At 33.3% G+C, this 19,093-nt stretch overlaps 1 protein-coding gene across 1 annotated transcript in view; it reads left to right on the plus strand.

The window, feature by feature from the left end:
- LOC129223984 (uncharacterized) overlaps nt 1-19,093 on the plus strand; it is a 141,766-nt gene that overhangs the window by 48,026 nt on the left and 74,647 nt on the right. The window contains exons 2-3 of the mRNA XM_054858376.1: nt 9,055-9,126; nt 18,802-18,870. Coding sequence (XP_054714351.1) covers nt 9,055-9,126; nt 18,802-18,870 — 141 coding nt within the window. The remainder of the gene's footprint in view (nt 1-9,054; nt 9,127-18,801; nt 18,871-19,093) is intronic.

Raw genomic sequence — 19,093 nt, forward strand, 5'->3', positions numbered from 1 at the left:
ACATCTTTTGTTAGTACGAGTGGAAGGGGGAAACGCCTATTTATTAATGGGCAGCATTTAAGTTACTTATAAAGTCGAAAAAATCTTGTATTTTCGTTTTTTTTTACGTGCCATGTCCAATAAATCAGAGCTTTTTCTCTTCTCCCATTTTTTGCTTATCATTGTTGAATATCTTTGATAACAGACGATAAATATCCAGCTAAAGTGTTTTTTTATTCGCAACTCCAACGAACACTGTAGCCACTTTCTAATGGCGGACGAAAAAGGTAAAACAAACGCACTTGGTAACGAAGAAAATGCTAATAAGTGTAGTAAATTTTGTTCGTATGCATGATTTTTTTTTTCGCTTTATTCTTTTTAAATTAATTTTCAAAGTCTTGTTGATATTCTGGCCCACGTAGAAAGAAATGAGAATTCAAGAAGCATTACTAAACGTCAAATATTATTGCAAACTACGTAGTTCGTAGTTCTAAGCAGCCATTTCCACGATGTTGAATTCGATATTTATTATTTCTTGATGAAACTAAATAATAATTGTGGCCTGACAAGAATAACAATTAATGCTAGAAAATTTAATATGACATTGCGAATAATTATCAAAAGAAAATGACACTTCTTTGCCTTGCTTGGCTAGCGCTTATTGTTTTGCATTTTTAGCTGAGTTATTTCTCTCGAATTCCCGAATCGGTTAATTTAAAATTTTTCTGTTTCGATGTTTCTAATTTCTGAGTTATGATTTAATTATGTCATGCTATGCAAATCATCAACGAAATTCTCAAGGATACATGGTGGTAGTTTTGTTTTCAGTTGATCTACCATTATTTCTTTTTACTTGTCGAATTCTGTTTATCTTTCTACCATTTTATTCCACTCATGATAAAAATTAAAAATGGTTTAACCAACATGCGGAATCTCGCCAACGCTACTTTGCTCGCACAATACTAAAACTATAACCCTAAACAAATTTGACGAAACCTTTCAGCTGAGAATAAAAGCAATAAAGTAAATTCTTTCTCGGTTAAAAATTTTTCATTTCGTTCTGCGATAATATATTCAAGAAAATATTTTGCATACTGTCCATTCCAACTAAATGCTGCTGTAAAATATGGTTAGTTAAATTAATTTAAGATTAGAAAAAACCATATTCTTACAAATTCACACAAAACAATAAAAATTTTTACCTGGTACAATGTTATCCAAGTTTGTTGATCCAGAGTTTTCGTGTGTTTAGACTTTCACCATTTCTCAATCAACTCACGTTTTAGAAGGAAATAAGGAAAACTAACATTATTTTGAGAAGCTCGAGAATACTGCTAAAAGCGACGAAACAATTTCTGCAGCTGAAAGCTATCTAAGACACATCGATTGCGTTAATAAATACTCAGAACAAACTGCCTGTGTTCACGTCAACAGACACACGTGGAACGCAATGTGGCAATGTTTTAGTTTTTTCGGCAGTTTTGTAAATCACCGCAAGGTAGCGTATTCGAGCGCTGGAGTTTCGAATTCGCAACTCCAACGAACTATAGGGGGCACTGCAGCCACTGTCTAATGGCGGACGAAAAAGGTAAAACAAACGCACGCCGTAGCGTAGAAAATTCTTTTAAGTCTAGTAAATTTTGTTTGTACGCACGATTTTTTCGCTTTATTCTTTTAAGATTAATTTTCAAAGTCTTGTGGATATTCTGGCCCACGTGAAAAGAAATGAGAATTCAAGAAGCAATACTAAGTGTCAAAAATTATTGCAAATTACGTAGTTCGTAGTTCTAAGCAGCCATTTCCTCGATATTGAATTGATATTTATCAAATCTTGATAAAACTAAATAATAATTGTAGCCTGACATGAATAACAATTAATGCTAGATAATTTGATTATATGACATTACGAATTATTATCAAAAGAAGATGATACTTCTTTGCCTTGCTTGGCTAGCGCTAATTGTTTTGCATTTGTAGCTGAGTTATTTTAGTCAAATTCCCGAATCAGTCAATTTAAAATTTTTCTGTTTCGAATGTTTCTAATTTCTGAGTTATGATTTATTTATGTCATGCTATGCAAATCATCAACAAAATTCTCACGGATATATGGTGGTAGTTTTCTTTTCAATTGATCTACCGTTATTTCTTTTTACTTATCGAATTCTGCAATCTTTCTACCATTTTATTCCACTCATGATAAAAAATAAAAATGGTTTAACTAGCATGCGGAATCTCGCCAAGGGAACTTAGCTCGCACAATACTAAAACTATAACCATAAACAAATTTGGCGAAACCTTTCAGCTGAGAATAAAAGCAATAAAATAAATTCTTTCTCGGTTAAACATTTTTCATTTCGTTCTACAATAATATGTTCAAGAAAATATTTTGTATACTGTCCATTCCAACTAAATGCTGCTGTAAAATATGGATAGTTAAATTAATTTAAGATTTAGGGGGGAAAAAACCATATTCATACAAATTCACACAAAACAATAAAAAATTTTAGCTAGTATAACGTTATCCAAGTTTGTTAATCCAGAGTTTTCTTGTGTTTACACTTTCACCATTTAACAATCAACTCGATTTTTAGAAGGAAATAATGAAAACTAAAATTATTTTGAGAAGCTCGAAAATACTATTAATTGGACGTAACAATTTCTGTAACTGAAAGCAATCTAAGACATGTCGAATGCGTTAATAAATACTCAGAACAAACTGTTTTTTCGGCAGTTTTGTAAATCACCGCAAGGTAGCGTATTCGAGCGCTAGAGTTGCGAATTAGCTAACGATAAATACTTTTTACTAGCAGACGATTAATATTAAAACGGAAATAATTACTTTCATTTGCAAACGATAGCTATTATCCTGTTACCATGTTATTTTGGCATTCAAGTTTTTTAAATTAAAAGTAGTGCCAATTTAAATTGGAGAACAATTTATTAAAAATTAGTATACAATATAATTATTTCAAAAGTAAGTGCATGCTAATGACTCATACTGCAATACAATAGCAGAAAAATAGGTAAAAACGGTAATTCTAAAGGAAACTTCATTGCATTTCTGGAACCAAATTATCAACTTTAGACCCCCGTTGCAGCCAATCTAGAGTCTATGCAGTCAAACCGCTTAACCTGGATTCATTCCTCGTAGGAATGGATCAATATATCTAGAATTATGTCCAAATCCATGATCCTCAAGGTCGAGCCGTTTGGTAGTAACATCATCGCAGCATTCATGTCTTTCTTCCCAGTTTGTGACACCATTGTTGCCCTTCCCCCCAAGTTCAATGACGCGAATTCCCCCCCCCCTTCTTCTTTTCCTCAACCCTCTTTCCCTTTTTTTATTTTTAGCTCTCCTTTTTTTAATTAATTAATTTCAAAAAAAAATTTATTTATTTATTTATTTTTAATTAATATTATTATTGTAATTATTTTATTAGAAAAGTTCTGTGCTACACCAATGACAGATATATACACACACAGGCACACAAATTAAATAAATAACTTAAATAAAATATAAATAGAATAAAATAAAACAGAAAAAAAGTTTTAATTAAAAATAAATCAGTAAAGATATTTAAAAAAATAAATGAAAAATTTCAAAACTCCTGTTTAAAAATGTAGATGGCGCAACTTACGCCATAATCCCCCCTGTGGGCACCCCTGTGTGACATATTTTTTTGGATAGCAAATACTGTGACTATTTTTTTTTTTTTTTAATGAAACTTTTTATGCGATTGCTTTGAAATTCTGATCGGTAAGCTTTTGTGCGACGGAAGTGACGTAGCTGTTTGTGCGATCAAAACTCGCACATGCGCTCTTCTCGCTTTCTTTCTTTCTCGTTGTCCGTTTGTTCAGGCGGCATGGCGATCACTGAGTATAGCTGTTGGTTATCAACGGAGCATCCCTTGAAACACGTAAGTATAACCAACGCATTTTAGCCTCCACGCAGCGTTGGTCTTTATAAAAACTGAAAAATGAGGCGTCAAAGCAACAGCTAGGTAACTTACCATTACAAAATGAACTTTTGGAGACAATTTAAAAGGTAGGAGAGGTTGGATATTTTTGATTGGTAGAGCTACTGAGATTCTTCTTGTAGTAGAAAGAATACAGAGAGTTTAGATGAAAGTGATGATTATGTGACAGAGAGAAAGAGAAATGAGTTGAAGAGCAATTAACGATTAAGCTTCACTGGATAAAGAAACCAGAAAAGATGAAGTAATTAAATATTTGGAAAATCAAGAAAGGAGATTTGGATCATGCATTCTGTAAAATGGGCAAAACAAAATATGTACTACAAGATAGGTGAAGTCAATCTGTAATAGAGAGTGCAATGTAATATATTCGAAAAGTTAAAAATAATGTTTCTGGGGCTACTTTTATCCATAGATGTATATAAAAGTAGAATGAATGAGAAAATTACACTGAAATAGTTGAATTCAAATTCTATGCATTCTCCCACAGTTGGCTGCGAGTCTAAGAAACTCAGCTCTATTTCTTTTTTACATTCACAAGTTTTAAGGCATATTGTCACGATTTTTCATTCCATATATTTTTTTTTGAATCTATTTCATGTAACTGCTTCTTTTTTTTCTTTTTAATTAATAAAGTGTCACATCTTTATATTAGGGTTTCAGCTACCTTCCTAATTTCATTAATTTTATCGTTTGAGTTATCTTAAAATCAAAATTATTAATAAAACTAATTGGTTTCAAGCAGAAAATATTCTCTGAAGCTCAGAGATACAGTGTTACATTCATGCCTAATTCAATACAAAGGTAAATACATAATGAAAATCAAGGGTCGCACTTGGCCACCAAGGGGGGAAGTACGACCCTTGGATACGGTAATAAAGACTTTTTGGCCTATATCCACCAGTACACTTACAAAGATTATTTACAGCGAAAAACGGAAAGTATTTTTATTTGTTATCAATCTTAAATGATGGAACTTTAGTCTAGAAATTTTGTATTTAGATGAAGTTTTGCTGCTTAAATTCATCTATGTGGGCGCTTTTTCCTGGGGGAAAAGAAAAAAAAAAAACGTAACCTTACACAAAAAACCCCTTTTTTAATGTTAAGTTTGCTTGAGTGAAGTCCTGAAAAAAAAATATGAATAAAGCTGACCACAGACGATTTGTAACTATGATAACGAAAGTTTTGCTCCCTAAATAGATATTAAAAACAACCGTTGTCATGGTGATCTGTAAAACCAGAGCAACATCATCATCAACTTTGGTCAAGTGAGGATATCAAGCAATTCGTAATTGCTCAAAAAAAGAGGACAAAAAAAAAAAAAAAAAAAAAAAAAAAAAAACTGGCATTTCATCTTTCTTTCGTCAAGGACGGATGCAAGAGAGGGGAGATGGGACGATCGCCCCCTCCTTGAGTCGAGATGCAAGAATTCTCCTTCGGTATACTTTTGGTATTGAAGTTCCAAAAACGTAATTTTAGACGATTTTCAATTATGTTACAAAAAAGAGGGCTCTCTTTGGAAAATTTTTCCGAATCGTTCTTAAAAACGAACTTGAGGCATATCTCTTAACACTTAAGTGATAGGGATCGAACTTTTGTGCAGGAAGTTTTCGAAATTCCAAAAGCTCAAATTTTAGACGATCTTATATAACATTAGATTGAGTTCGGGAGACTCTCCTCTGGAAAGTTTTTTTGATTTGAAGTCAAAAAAAAAAAAAAAAAAGCAACTATAGGACACCGATGACATTTAGGTAAAAGATGGGATTCACTCATCTGGAATTTTGCAGAAATAGCAATTAAAAAAAAAAAAACGTAGTTTGAGACGATCTTCCATGATGTTAGAAGGTGGACGTTTGGAAATTTGTAAAAGGGTAAGTATCTGAAATCAATTGCCTCATCCTTGAATATTTTCTGGATCCGTCCTTGTCTTTCGAGCATTCTTCATTTATTCAATCCATGTATGGATTTTCGACGTTATTATTCGACATTCGAAGGCATACCACAGTGCCGCCCGTGAATTATCGTACGAAGTCGAAACCAGTCATAATATTTTAGCAGCACTTTCCACGGAGCCATTCTTCCTTTTCCCTCACAGTTCCTTTATGTGACTTCTACTCTTCTCTGAATAAAAAATCTGTATTCTAAGGTTTTGAAATAGCTATATGAGGACGCACCTCGAATTTTTAACTCTGAAATCGCCTTCCTTTATTAGAATCACAAAAAATGCTTCGCCTTCGGCTTAATAAACCCACCGCTCATTGCCCTAAGATCACCGTTTGTCTTTCCCTTTTATTCAAACAATCCTCCCTCGCTAAACAAAGATTGACTTAACCTAAAATAATACATACAAGAAAAAGTGCCATAAACTCAAAAAAATGCGTTACGGAGCAATTTCGCTTTTAAGATTTATTGTTATTCTTTTTGTAACGTTCTCTGGTGTTTGAACCTTTTACGAAAAAGAACAAATGAGGCATTCAGGCAAGTATGTATAAATAGTGTTGAGCTTCACACCAATTAGACAAAACAAGCTCCTTTCTGTATAGTGGGTAACTGTTTTTCTGAGGTTCGGGATGCTCAATATTTTCTCTTAATTACCCAGCAATCAGCAATCACGTAAAGTACTGCATTTACGACACATTTTTATTAAAGTAGTGCATCTGATGCTTCATTTTTAACCCCCGACACACAAAGGAAGGGGGTTATAAGTTTGACGTGTCTGTGTATCTGTCTGTGGCACTCTAGCGCCTAAACGGATGGACCAATTTTGAAAAAAAAATGTTCGAAAGGAAAGTTGATGGAGAGTGTTCTTAGCTAGGTTGCATTTTTGGATGACATTGATTAACAAAGATATTAATTAAAAAAACTTCTAAAAGGTTTTTCGCGATTTTTGCAGTGAAAACACATTCAAAAATTTAAAAATTTAGTACCAAAATAAAGAGTTTTTTTTTCTGCGTCAGATAGAATGTATTTAGAACTTCCATGTTATATATAATTCGATTTACAACGTTTTTTAAAGCAGATTTTAATAACGGCTAAGCCTTTATTCAAGCGATTGTTAACCGAATTCATTGTTGGCCGAGAAGGAAATAAAACGCAATGATTTAAAATTTTATCTGTTGCCAGTTTCAATTTAATAACAAGTAAAATACTTGACATTGATATAAGGCTTTAAAAAGGATTTTCAATTTCCCCTCTTGATTCTACAGTTGCAATTCAGTCGGTTATTTTTTTTAAATTTTTAATTTTATTCGTCTTGTATTTCCTGGATCAATAACATCAAGATATCAAATCAGGCCCGTCATTTGAGGCATCAGCGTGATGCATCAACCCCCCCCCCCTTTTCCAGGATTCTGGAAACATAACATCATCGCGCATTTTCGTACGTGTTTTGTTATTTTTTTCTTATAAAATGAATTGAGTGTATGCCTTTTGCAGCTAGCCCCTGGGAGAACTTATAACTGATTGCCCTGTGTCACACGCAGGATGAGATTTTCATGCTGTTTAAGAATTATATTTTTAACCCCCGACACACAAAGGAAGGGGGTTATAAGTTTGACGTGTCTGTGTGTCTGTCTGTGGCACTCTAGCGCGTAAACGGATGGACCGATTTTGTAAAACTTTTTTTTTTTGTTCGAAAGGAGAGGTGATCGAGAGTGTTCTTAGCTAGGTTGCGACTTTGGATGACATTAATTAATGATGATATTAATTAAAAACCTCTAAAACGTTTTCCGCGATTTTTGCAGTGAAAACATGGTTAAAATTTTTTAAATTTTTTACCAAAATAAAGTGAATTTTTTCCGTGTCTGATAGAATGTGTTTGGAACTTCCATGTTTCATAGAATTCGCATTATAACGTTTTTTAAAGCAGACTTTAATAACGGCTAAGCCTTTATTCACGCGACTGATAACCGAATTCATTGTTGGCCGACAAGGATATTGAAAGCAACGATTTAAAATTTTTTATCTGTTCCCAGTTTCTAATTGTCAACAAATAAAATACTAGAAATTGATTTTTAATAGTACAAGGCTTTTAAAAGGATTTTCAATTTTCAATCTTGATTCTACAGATGCGACTCAGTCGGTGGATTTTAAAATTTTTAATTTTATCGCTGCTTGTCAATAAGTTATATTAGTTTTTAACCCCCGACACATAAAGGAAGGATGCTACAAGTTTGACGTGTCTGTGTATATGTGTGTCTGTCTGCGGCACTTTAGCGCCTAAACGGATGGATCGATTTAAAAAAAAAAAAAAAAAATTCGGAAGGAAAGTTGATTGAGAGTGTTCTTAGCTAGTTTGCATCTTTCGATGAAATTAATTAACGAAGATATTAATTAAAAACCTAAATTTTAATTTTACTCCTTATCCGAATGAATGTTAAGTTTTTTTTTCAGCACGACCGTGTGCATATGTACCTAAGAACAGATGGACAAAGAAAATATCGTTGGTATGAACGCCCGAAATATCCATTTCGACGATCTCCGAGTTAATACGAGTTTTTTCGTGACGTCTGTATACTGTGCGTACGTAACTCGCATAACTAAAAAATGGTATGTCGTAGAAACTTGAAATTTTGTATGTAGACTCTTTGTTGGGTGTAGTTGTTCACCTCCCCTTTCGGTTGCATTCGGATGTTCCAAACTGTGTCTTTTTCACCGTTTCAGGGGAAAATCAGTGTTAATTTCAATGCAAACTCAAGTGATGTTATAATTTGGCGAACATTTGGCGATATATCGCCAAGTTTTGTCGCCAATGTGGCGATTATTTATTTATTTTTTAATCTGATTTCAATTTCACGTTATTGGCGATATTTCGAGTGTTATCTATTGAATCACTTAAAAATTGTCGATGTTGGAAAAAATAATCTCTGTAAAACACTTTTTTTGCATCGGTTCGTGACAAGCTAGGGGTGAAAATATTAAAGTGTTACCTTGCTTACTCCAAGGCACTGTTATCATTGAATTGGCATAAAAGGAAGTCATGTGGGGCACACATCATCCCTTTTTAGTAGTATATTTTCTGTAGAAAACTATATATTACTCTCGCTCCTTACTGTCTCTTCTTATTTGAGATTTTGAAAATGTCATTTTATTCTTTTTATAGACGTTCGTCGTTCGCTACAAAAATGGAGATCAAACCATTCCGGTGACAGTAGTCCTTGATTATAAGAAACAGGTGAGTTGAATTTTTAATTTTAATCTATTTATTTCAGATAGCGCGGCTTCAGTTTGTAAACAGTTCATAACAAAGACGTGGAAAAACATTACCAGCAAATGTTTGGCATGCACGTAGCATGCTAATATTCGAACTGTATTTCTATAACATGAACTAAGGCTGTTTGTTAATTACGGTACAGACATCAAGGGTTGCACTTTGATAACAATTCATTTCTTTAGGTACTTTTCTACACTTAAGAAAAAAAAGATAATAGTAACATGTATTTCAAATGGTGTTGTCCTTACGTAAGCAAGATTTTTGTTTCTTACGTTATAGATCTTGTGTTCAAAATAACACGGAGCTAAATACTGTCTGACCATCGTTTTGATGGAAAGGCTAATATCCGGTTTATAGGCGGAAATGGACGTATCTATTAGTTTATAGAAATGTTAGTTGGTTTGTTTCAGATGTGCACTTTTGCCTCTCCATTATTTAGCCTTAGTTTTGTAAAAATGAAAATTTGCTCACAGCAACATTTTTAAAATCTAAAGTATATTCGATGTATATTCTCACGGCAAAAATTAATTGATTTATTTATTCACAACTAAGTTTTGAGCTTACCATTTTGCTTTTACGTTACTGAACGAAATGAAAACATTTTATTGTCTTTTTGTTGTTTCCATGGTAACTATTTTTGTTTCCTCTTATTTATTTTTGAGAATGAAATAAATGAGTAAGGCACTAGTGACATTATAAAACGCGTGCATCAAAATCTCATCGTTATTTTCCCTTCTCCCCTGCTAGATTCATTCAGATGGAATCGTCTTTACTTGGCAGATTGCCGAATTACATACAATCCGTGGTCAAACAGTATTTTCCTCTTTTCTTTTTCTTTTTTTTATTTTAAGAAGAGATGATTATATTTCTTGGATAAGTAGAAAACAATTTAGCAAAGCATCTGATCAATAACCTACACATACTTCATTATGGTGCGAAAACCGGAATAAATATTTAAAGTCAGCTTTGTGTTGATCGTTTATTTTTTATTTCCAAATGTCAAAGTTTTTTATTAGAATAAAGCGTAGTAATAAGGATGCAAATCTTAATTGTAAATGCAAAAGCAAGCTGATGCATTTACAGTTAAGAGTGCAATGAATGTATGAAATGATTGAAATGAAAGATTGTAAAATGATGTAAAACGTATCCCAACAAAACATAAATGTGAAATTGAAGCCAAGTTCGGTTGAAATGAGGTGCGGGAAAAACGATGTCACCGACAAAAAAGGTTCAGATCTAAACAGTTACCAAGTTCCATAGCAGTTCTTCATAGAAGTTGGATTTTCCCATGTTCTTCAATTTATTTAGAAAACAATTTTTTACTTGCTTTGAAAATGAATTTTAAACTTGCGGCAAGTTTTAGTCATCACTATTTTTTTCCCCCAAACTTGCCAAGTTTTAAATCCAATATCAAAAAAAGTAAAAAATTGTTTTCTAAATAAATTGAAGAACATGGGAAAATCCAACTTCTATGAGGAACTGCTATGGAACTTGGTAACTGTTTAGATCTGAACCTTTTTTGTCGGTGACACCGTCTTTCCCGCACCTCATTTTAACCGAACTTGGCTTCAATTTCACATTTATGTTTTGTTGGGATATCATTACTTTTTGAAAAGTTTAATCAAAGGTTGTGTTCTAATTTAGACCGTTATAAATGCAAAATCGTAATTACAAGTATATGATTTCCTTTTTTATCCCAGCTGTTACGGTGCACTGGTTCGCGGTTTCTTTTCATTAGAAGTTATGAAGATATTTTGATAACTGTTGATTTGGCGCGATCGCCAATTTTGGCAATAATGAACTGTTTTTCCATTTATCAGCAAGGCCAACGTACATTAGCTCCTGGTCTTTGACTTCCTCAAATTTATCGACAATTAGGAAAATTGCTAAGACTCATCTCAAAATCTGTCTAAAGTTTCTTTATTGTTCGGGGGCATTATCATAACGTAGATCGTAAAATATGCAGAATTTGCGAAAATATTTCTCAATTGTTGAAATTATTGCTGTCATTTTTGCTCTTCCTGTAAAAGTTTGCATTTAATTGAGATCTTAACTTTTTATAAAATTTTAAAGCCGGTTATTTTTGATTTTAAAGACTTAACTCTAGATTTGCAATTTTAATTATTTGATGGTTCATTTTTCATTTTAGCGGAACTTAAAGTATTGTTTCAAGCCCCATTTTGGTTAGAAATTTAATTGTTAATTTAAAACTTCAACAACCTTGTTTTGACAACATTTGACGAGCCCATTTGTTTTGATTTATTTGGCGAAATATTTTGCAATCGCGCGGTGAAGTGATTACGCCTTGATGCTCATAAAAAATATCGCAGTTTTTTGCTATTTTAATGTAGTTTTTTGACTTTTTAGATTTTTCCTTTTACATATGGGGGATATTTCGATAATTGGGAATCTGGCGATCTTTCTTTATTGGCGTCAATTTTTGGCTCCAGCATCTGCGCGAGAGGTATTTTTCTTTGCATATAAAAACAAAGATATCGGAAACATCTATTCACATAGGGTTACTATAAGTTAGCAGGGTTACCAAAATAAAATTATTTGCACCAAAAATGAGACGACCGCGCCAGATTCCCAATTATCGAAATATCCCCTACATATGCATGAATATCTATCTTTATGGCAAATTTCAAGTATGTGAGACACTTGGAAGTTCGTAAACATTTTGATGAGTGAGTGAGTGAGTCAGTGTAAAAAATGACACTTTTCGGATAGTAATAATTCCATAACTATAAGAGGTACATTAATGAAATTTAGGATTATAGGTCTGCTAGGCAGCTCTATTAGACATACAAAATTTCAAGCACGTAGATTTAATAGTTTTTGAGAAATGAGGGAGTCAAAAGTAGCTTGAAATGGTTTGTGTAAGATACACACTGGCAGATGTGTCGCCTGATTTCCGAACTTGGCTGACACATTGCCGTGTGTCTAAATTTGAAAGTTGTGTCTAAGTCGTGGCAAAGATTTTTAACACCGTAGGCAAAAGGTAACAGTGGTACTTTTCTTCTCTGCTCAATCGCTCGTCAAAGAAATTTATTATTTTTTAAATGATTCGTAGTGTATAACAAATTCTGAATTCGTACTACCTTTTCATGTGTAACAGGAGCCTTCTCAAGGAAATACTGAATTGACCATCTTCCGTTACATCTTTATCAGTCACCGACAGACTTGTACTGTTAAAGATTCAGATATACAGCCGAACTCGCTTACATTGAAAGCGAAGAGACCACGGTATTTGCTCGTTAAACCAAGTGCTCGTAAAAAGCAGGTTCGCAGACAAATCATAAATACGTATTCATACATGTACTTGCTTTTTCTGTTGTTTTTTTTAATTTTTTTTACGGAAAATTCCGGAAGAAGTCTGTTGATTTTCTTTGAAATGTCTTATTGTATCATTCTTGTATCATTGTTTTTCAAGAAATATACTCAAAGTCTGAAAAACATAGTCATTTCCACTAAGGCTTCGAAAAACGTTTGACTTTTTTCTGCAAGTAAAAAGTCACTGAATATGTTGAGAGTCGTTCAACTTCAAAGTCTTCACATTTCTTGTCACTTTCATTAGTTTTTTCATCTGCATTTCTTTGAATCTGAACTAGTGGTAACATTAATCATCACCAAATCCATACTTTTTAAATGCTTCTTTAGTCTCAAATTAAAAAAAAATCTTCTATCATCACTTGTTTACAGAATTTTTGATTCTTCACTAACTTCCTGCTGACTTTGCAGGAATTTTTTTAAGAAAGAATAAGTTGAACAAGAAATAAATGGAAATTAAAAAAAATAATAATAATAAATCTTCTATCATCACATGTTTACAGAATTTTTGATTCATCACTAACTTCCTGTTGATTTTGCAGGAATTTTTCCAAGAAAGAATAAGTTGAACAAGAAATTAATGGAAATTCTATGAATCACAAAAATATTGCTCCTTAAAAGCGAGTTATGCTCCATTGATTTATCACAGTATCAACCAAATGTTTCCGATTTCTTCGATAAATCCGAGTTCTTGTTAAATCATGGCTGGTTACAAGCGAGTTTGACTGTATTTTCAGTAACAATTTTTCTACAGAACTTGTGTAAACGTCTAAAGCTATGCATGTAAAAATAGGGAAGTATAGAAACTAGTATGTTGTGGCCATCACGAAACTTTCTTCTATATTTTTCGTTTTCTTTTTTTTTTCTGATCCCTCCCCATGCTTGACGGGGAAGCAATATTCCCAACAAACACAAAATGACACATGCAAAAACTTGACGACCATCCCAATGTCTGAATTATTGCAAAAGCAAAGCAAAGAGCGAAAATTGAAAGTTATTTTAAAAGCCTTGCTTGAATTAATTACAAATATTTTATTTGTTAGCAAACATAAGATGGCAACAGTTAAAAATTTTAAATCATTGAGATAATATTTCCGATCATTTCCATACAATTAAAATCACGAGAAATAAGCAGACGATAATCTATTACGATTTATCCTTCTTATTGTTGCATTAATAAAGCTATTTTTATTCGCTAAAAAATAATGATAATAAAAATAAATCAGCACCTCTTGGCGCGATTGGCGCCAAAATTGAACCAAAGCCTGTTTACATATGGATTCACATGTATTCCAAATTTCAACCAGAACGTAGCATTACTTCTTGAGATAGGGGACTCACAATGGAAAAAAAGAACGGGCGATTGCGCTACCCCCTTTTTAGCTGTTGACACCAAAATAAAATCAGCTTTTATACCCACTAAAAGCTACTTGCCGATAAATTTTTCTTTCATTCCGTTCATTATTTCTTGAGATACATCAGTCACAATTGACGACAAAAAACGCTCAACCCCCGGTTTGAGTTATTGACACCAAAATTGAATCAGCACCTGTTCCTGTTACTGGCAACATATGGACCAAATTTTGTTCGATTCCGCCAGTTACTTCCTGAGGAATAGCAATCACGCGTAACTCAAAAAACGTCCCATTGCTCCACCCCCCCCTTGGAGGAATTCGCGCCAAAAACCAATGGGCACAAGTTCACATAGGGGCACATATGCGTACCCAATTTCGTTCGATTTCATGCGGTAGTTTTTGCTGTAGAGCGGCCAGAAAAAACTGGTCACACACAGACGTGACACACACACACACACACACACACACACACACACACACACACATTTTCCAAAAATAGTCGAAATGGACTCAGCACACCTCAAAACGTTCGAATCCGTCAAAATTCGAAATTCGAAAATTTGCACGAATCCAATACTTTCTTCTATATATTAGATATAGAAGAAAGTAAAAATTGAACAACCAATGAAGGATTTTCTGTGCCTATAATTTTAGTGATTTTTCTCCCGAGTAGACAATGGATTTTATGATAATACTAGCTTTTGCCCGCGGCTTCGCTCACGTTGATGTAGTTTTTACTTTCTTCTATATCTAATATATAGAAGAAAGTATTGGATTCGTGCAAATTTTCGAATTTCGAATTTTGACGGATTCGAACGTTTTGAGGTGTACTGAGTCCATTTCGACTATTTTTGGAAAATGTCTGTCTGTCTGTGTGTGTGTCACGTCTGTGTGTGACCTGTTTTTTGTGGCCGCTCTACAGCAAAAACTACCGCATGAAATCGAACGAAATTTGGTACACATATGTGCCGCTATGTGAACTTGTGCCCATTGGTTTTTGGCGCGAATTCCTCCAAGGGGGGTGGAGCAATGGGACGCTTTTTGAGTTACGCGTGCTTGCTATTCCTCAGGAAGTAACTGGCGGAATCAAACAAAATTTGGTCCATATGTTGCTATTAACAGGAACAGGTGCTGATTCAATTTTGGTGTCAATAACTCAAACGGGGGTTGAGCTATAGAACGTTTTTTGTCGTCAATTGTGACTGCTGCATCTCAAGAAATAATTAACGGAATGAAAGAAAAATTTATTGGCAAGTAGCCCTTAGTGGGTATAAGAGCTGATTTTATTTTGGTGTCAACAGCTAAAAAGGGGGTAGCGCAATCACCCGTTCTTTTTTTTCCATTGTGAGTGACCTATCTCAAGAAGTAATGCTACGTTCTATTTGAAATTTGGAATATATGTGAATCCATATGTAAACAGGCTTCGGTTCAATTTTGACGCCAATCGCTCCAAGAGGTGTTGATTTTTATTTATTTATTTATTTATTTTTTTTTTTGCGAATAAAAATAGCTTTATTAATGCAACAATAAGAAAGATAAATCGTAATAGAGTGTCGTCTGCGTATTTCTCGTGATTTTAATTGTATGGAAATGATCGGAAATATTATCTCAATGATTTAAAATTTTTAACTGTTGCCATCTTATGTTTGTTAACAAATAAAATATTTGTAATTAATTCAATGAAGGCTTTTAAAATAACTTTCAATTTTCGCTGTTTGCTTTGCTTTTGCAATAATTCAGACATTGGGATGGTCGTCAAGTTTTTGCATGTGTAATTTTGTTTTTGTTGGGAATATTGCTTCCTCGTCAAGCATGGGGAGGGATCAGAAGAAAAAAAAAATATATATATAGAGAAGAAAGTTTCGTGATGGCCACAACATACTAGTTTTCAATTGATTTAAGTTAATAGTCATTACAGGCAGAGGTCAAATAGTTACCAAAAAATTGTTTGTCTCTAGTTTCGCCGACATTTTAAATTGTCTGCCACCTTAATTGTATCAAAAGGTATGATTAAAACTGAAAATTAGGGGAAGGGGAGTAAATGAAATGTCGGCAAAACTGAGAAGACACCCAAAAATCACAAAAAATAAATCACGAAAACGTTCAGGAGTTGTAAAGAAGTCAGTTTGGGTAATTCCCAAAAAATCCAATTCGAGTGAGGTCAACTATTCTTAAATAAAGTGAAACAGTTCCCTTATAATCCCGATCTCCATCAAATGCATAATATCCAGCGCTACACCAGCAATCTAAATTATTGTATAATGTATAACTTCTTACCGTAGAAATCGTCCCGAAATAGGGTCAACAATGATGCTACCCGAAATGTTTCCAATAAACAGTAAAAATTTGGCAATTGTTTGAAATTGTGTGCAAAGACAAAGTAATGGAAGTTTTTGCGCTGTTTATGAATTTGCGAATTAGTCGGCGAATTATTTTACGTGTTAACAAATTTAAAAAATGAAATATTAAAGAAATGGCGATATTTGGTTACATGATGAAAACCGAGAAACACAGTACTGCGTAGTCTTTAACTTCAAAAACAGCGACAGTTGAAAAAAATGCCAAATGCCTTAGCTATTGAAATGATTCCACAAAAAAAGTTTGGCTAGATTTCAGCTGATCGATTAAATACCCAGTCAATACAAATAAATAAATTAAAAAAAAAAAAAAAAGACATTAATTGCCTCAAAGTTGCATTAAAATGGAAAAATATCAGCCAAATCCATGTATTATTTGCCAATCTTGTGCAAAAATCTTACTTCAAGATTTGACTTGAGAAAAGCCTTGAACAGTCACGAAAAACAAAGATAGTCAACAGTACAATAGTCGCTATCGACAGTGAGTTGAGATGATACACTAAATATTGTATTGGAGTTAAGGAAAGCCTTCGAACATGGAACTAAAACGCTCATAACTCGTTTTTCATTCTACTTAGAAGTTTCGAACAGGTGCCATCTTCAGCAGAAAAATCAGAGCTTTCGATGGACATATAATGTTAATATGTGCAAGTATTTTTTCATCCCCATATTGGAGAATTTATACGAAAATTGTGTTTTATTGCCCCCCTAAGGGGGTTTTGCCCCCCTTAATGGGACGAAAACTACCCTATGTGTTATTCTGATGCATAAGCTATATTATTGTAAAGTTTCATCAAAATCCATTCAGTAGTTTTTGCGTGAAAGATATAACAAACATCCATACATCCATGCAGACAAACTTTCGCATATATAATAGTAGTAAGATTTTACTGTACGTAGTGCGCTTGCATGTTACTTTCTATGATGAAAATAAGTAAAGTTGTTTATGGGCAAAATTGTTCTTCTTTACTAATAATAAAGCTGAAAGTCTGTCCGGAGGATGTCTGTGACGAATATAGCGCCGATTTTCATGAAATTTGGCACAAAGTTAGTTTGTAGCATGAGGGTGTGTACCTCGAAGCGATTTTTCGAAAATTCGATGTGGTTCTTTTTCTATTCAAATTTCAAGAACAAAAATATCATAAGATGGACGAGTAAATTACGAAATTATCATAACGTGGAACCGTAACTTGGGCACAAGCCAATTGGCGAGATACGAAATTGTCATAACTTGGAACCGTAACATGAGTACTAGCCAATTAGCGAGAAAATTCACCATACATTATTTGTAAATATACAGTCGAACCAAAAGACCTTTTAATTATTCTATTACGTGCAAAGCCGTGCGGGTACCACTAGTAGTAACATAAAAAGAAATATAAAAGAAGCAGTCGAAAGCTTAGTACAATGAAATGAGTAAAAATACGAACAACGTACACGTGCAATAAGGTGGTTCACACATACATGTAAAAAAAAGTTTCTCCTAGATACCAGGACACCCCTCAATATTTTTAGACTTGTCGATAGCAATATACTGGAAGAATTTTAGCTTCCTTTTTCAACTGAAAGAGGGTGCTCACCCCCCCCCCCCGAACCTTCAAAAATCATCAGTATGGAGAGGGGGGGGGGTTAATAAATACATTTAGCTAAAAAAATAATGCTACACATTATATACACACTAATAATATGCATATACATTGCAATAAAGGAACTATTTACAATTCAACAGCTGGAGAAATAAAATGTTTCTAATTTTGTGGATAGTGTTAAATTGAGGAGTCATTGAGCACCCTCCTAAAATTTGAGTAAGAAGCTAAAACTTTTACAGCATAATACTATTAGTAAGTCTAAAAAAAATAGGGGGTGTCCTAGACTCTAGCTGAAAAAAAGTTTTTTGGAACCAACCTAATGTATAAATAAAATCAATTAAAAAAAAGTTAAAAAACTCTGCAAACAACTATTTCGAGATTATAAAAACAAACCCCTTCATCAGCCCATGAAGAAAAAAATTTCACACAAAGTTCGACGACGGACAAGTACTCCATCGTTAGACTTTGTGAGCCATTTTTTCTTTTATGCACTGATTAAGGAGCTTGTTTTTATAACCTCAAAACAACTGTTTGCAGCTTTTTAATTCTTTTTAATTGATTTTATTTGTACATGTACACACGTTGTTCGTATTTTTACTCATAAAAAGAAATGTTTTATATATTTCATGATACATTTTTCTAATTATTTTTATAAATATAAACGTACACAAACAGTAAGAGCGTGTAACCAAGTTATTTTACCGTTTCGTATTACCTATAATCGGAAAAAATGTATTAGGTGTTAAATTTTTTGGCTTACCTCAAAATAAAATGTGATTCAAACGACTACCATCAACTTAATTTTATGAAATGTATTAATTCACCTCACACCTACACTGTACATGTGACGGCTTTCCAGCTGCCATTAAGAAAGGATGACAAATATAACTAACGTTTGAAATTGAGATTAAAAATTATACATACCTAAAAAGTGTAAAAAATACTACATCACAGTTTTTATGTTTGCTAATTTGAAAATTCTGAGCTTATTTTTATTTCTTATAGACTGAATATGTGATAAACATGAACAATAGATCTCCAGCAAAGTCAGTCACTTTATATGACTTCAAACAGGTAAGAAAAAACTTTATCTGTACCTTTTTTATTTTCAAGTTATATACATTAATCAAGTAATAAAATATTGATCTTGCGTTTCTAATTCATTGGCCCATGAGTGTATTTGCTTAACTCTGCACTAAAGTCATCTCTTCGAAATTTATCAGATAATTAATGGGTTAGTCGTTATTAAATTGCTAAGTTTCCTATTTAAATTGTAATTCAAGACGAGATACTTTAC

This window comes from Uloborus diversus, chromosome 6, assembly GCF_026930045.1.
Source record: "Uloborus diversus isolate 005 chromosome 6, Udiv.v.3.1, whole genome shotgun sequence".
In the NCBI taxonomy this organism is placed as follows: domain Eukaryota; kingdom Metazoa; phylum Arthropoda; class Arachnida; order Araneae; family Uloboridae; genus Uloborus; species Uloborus diversus.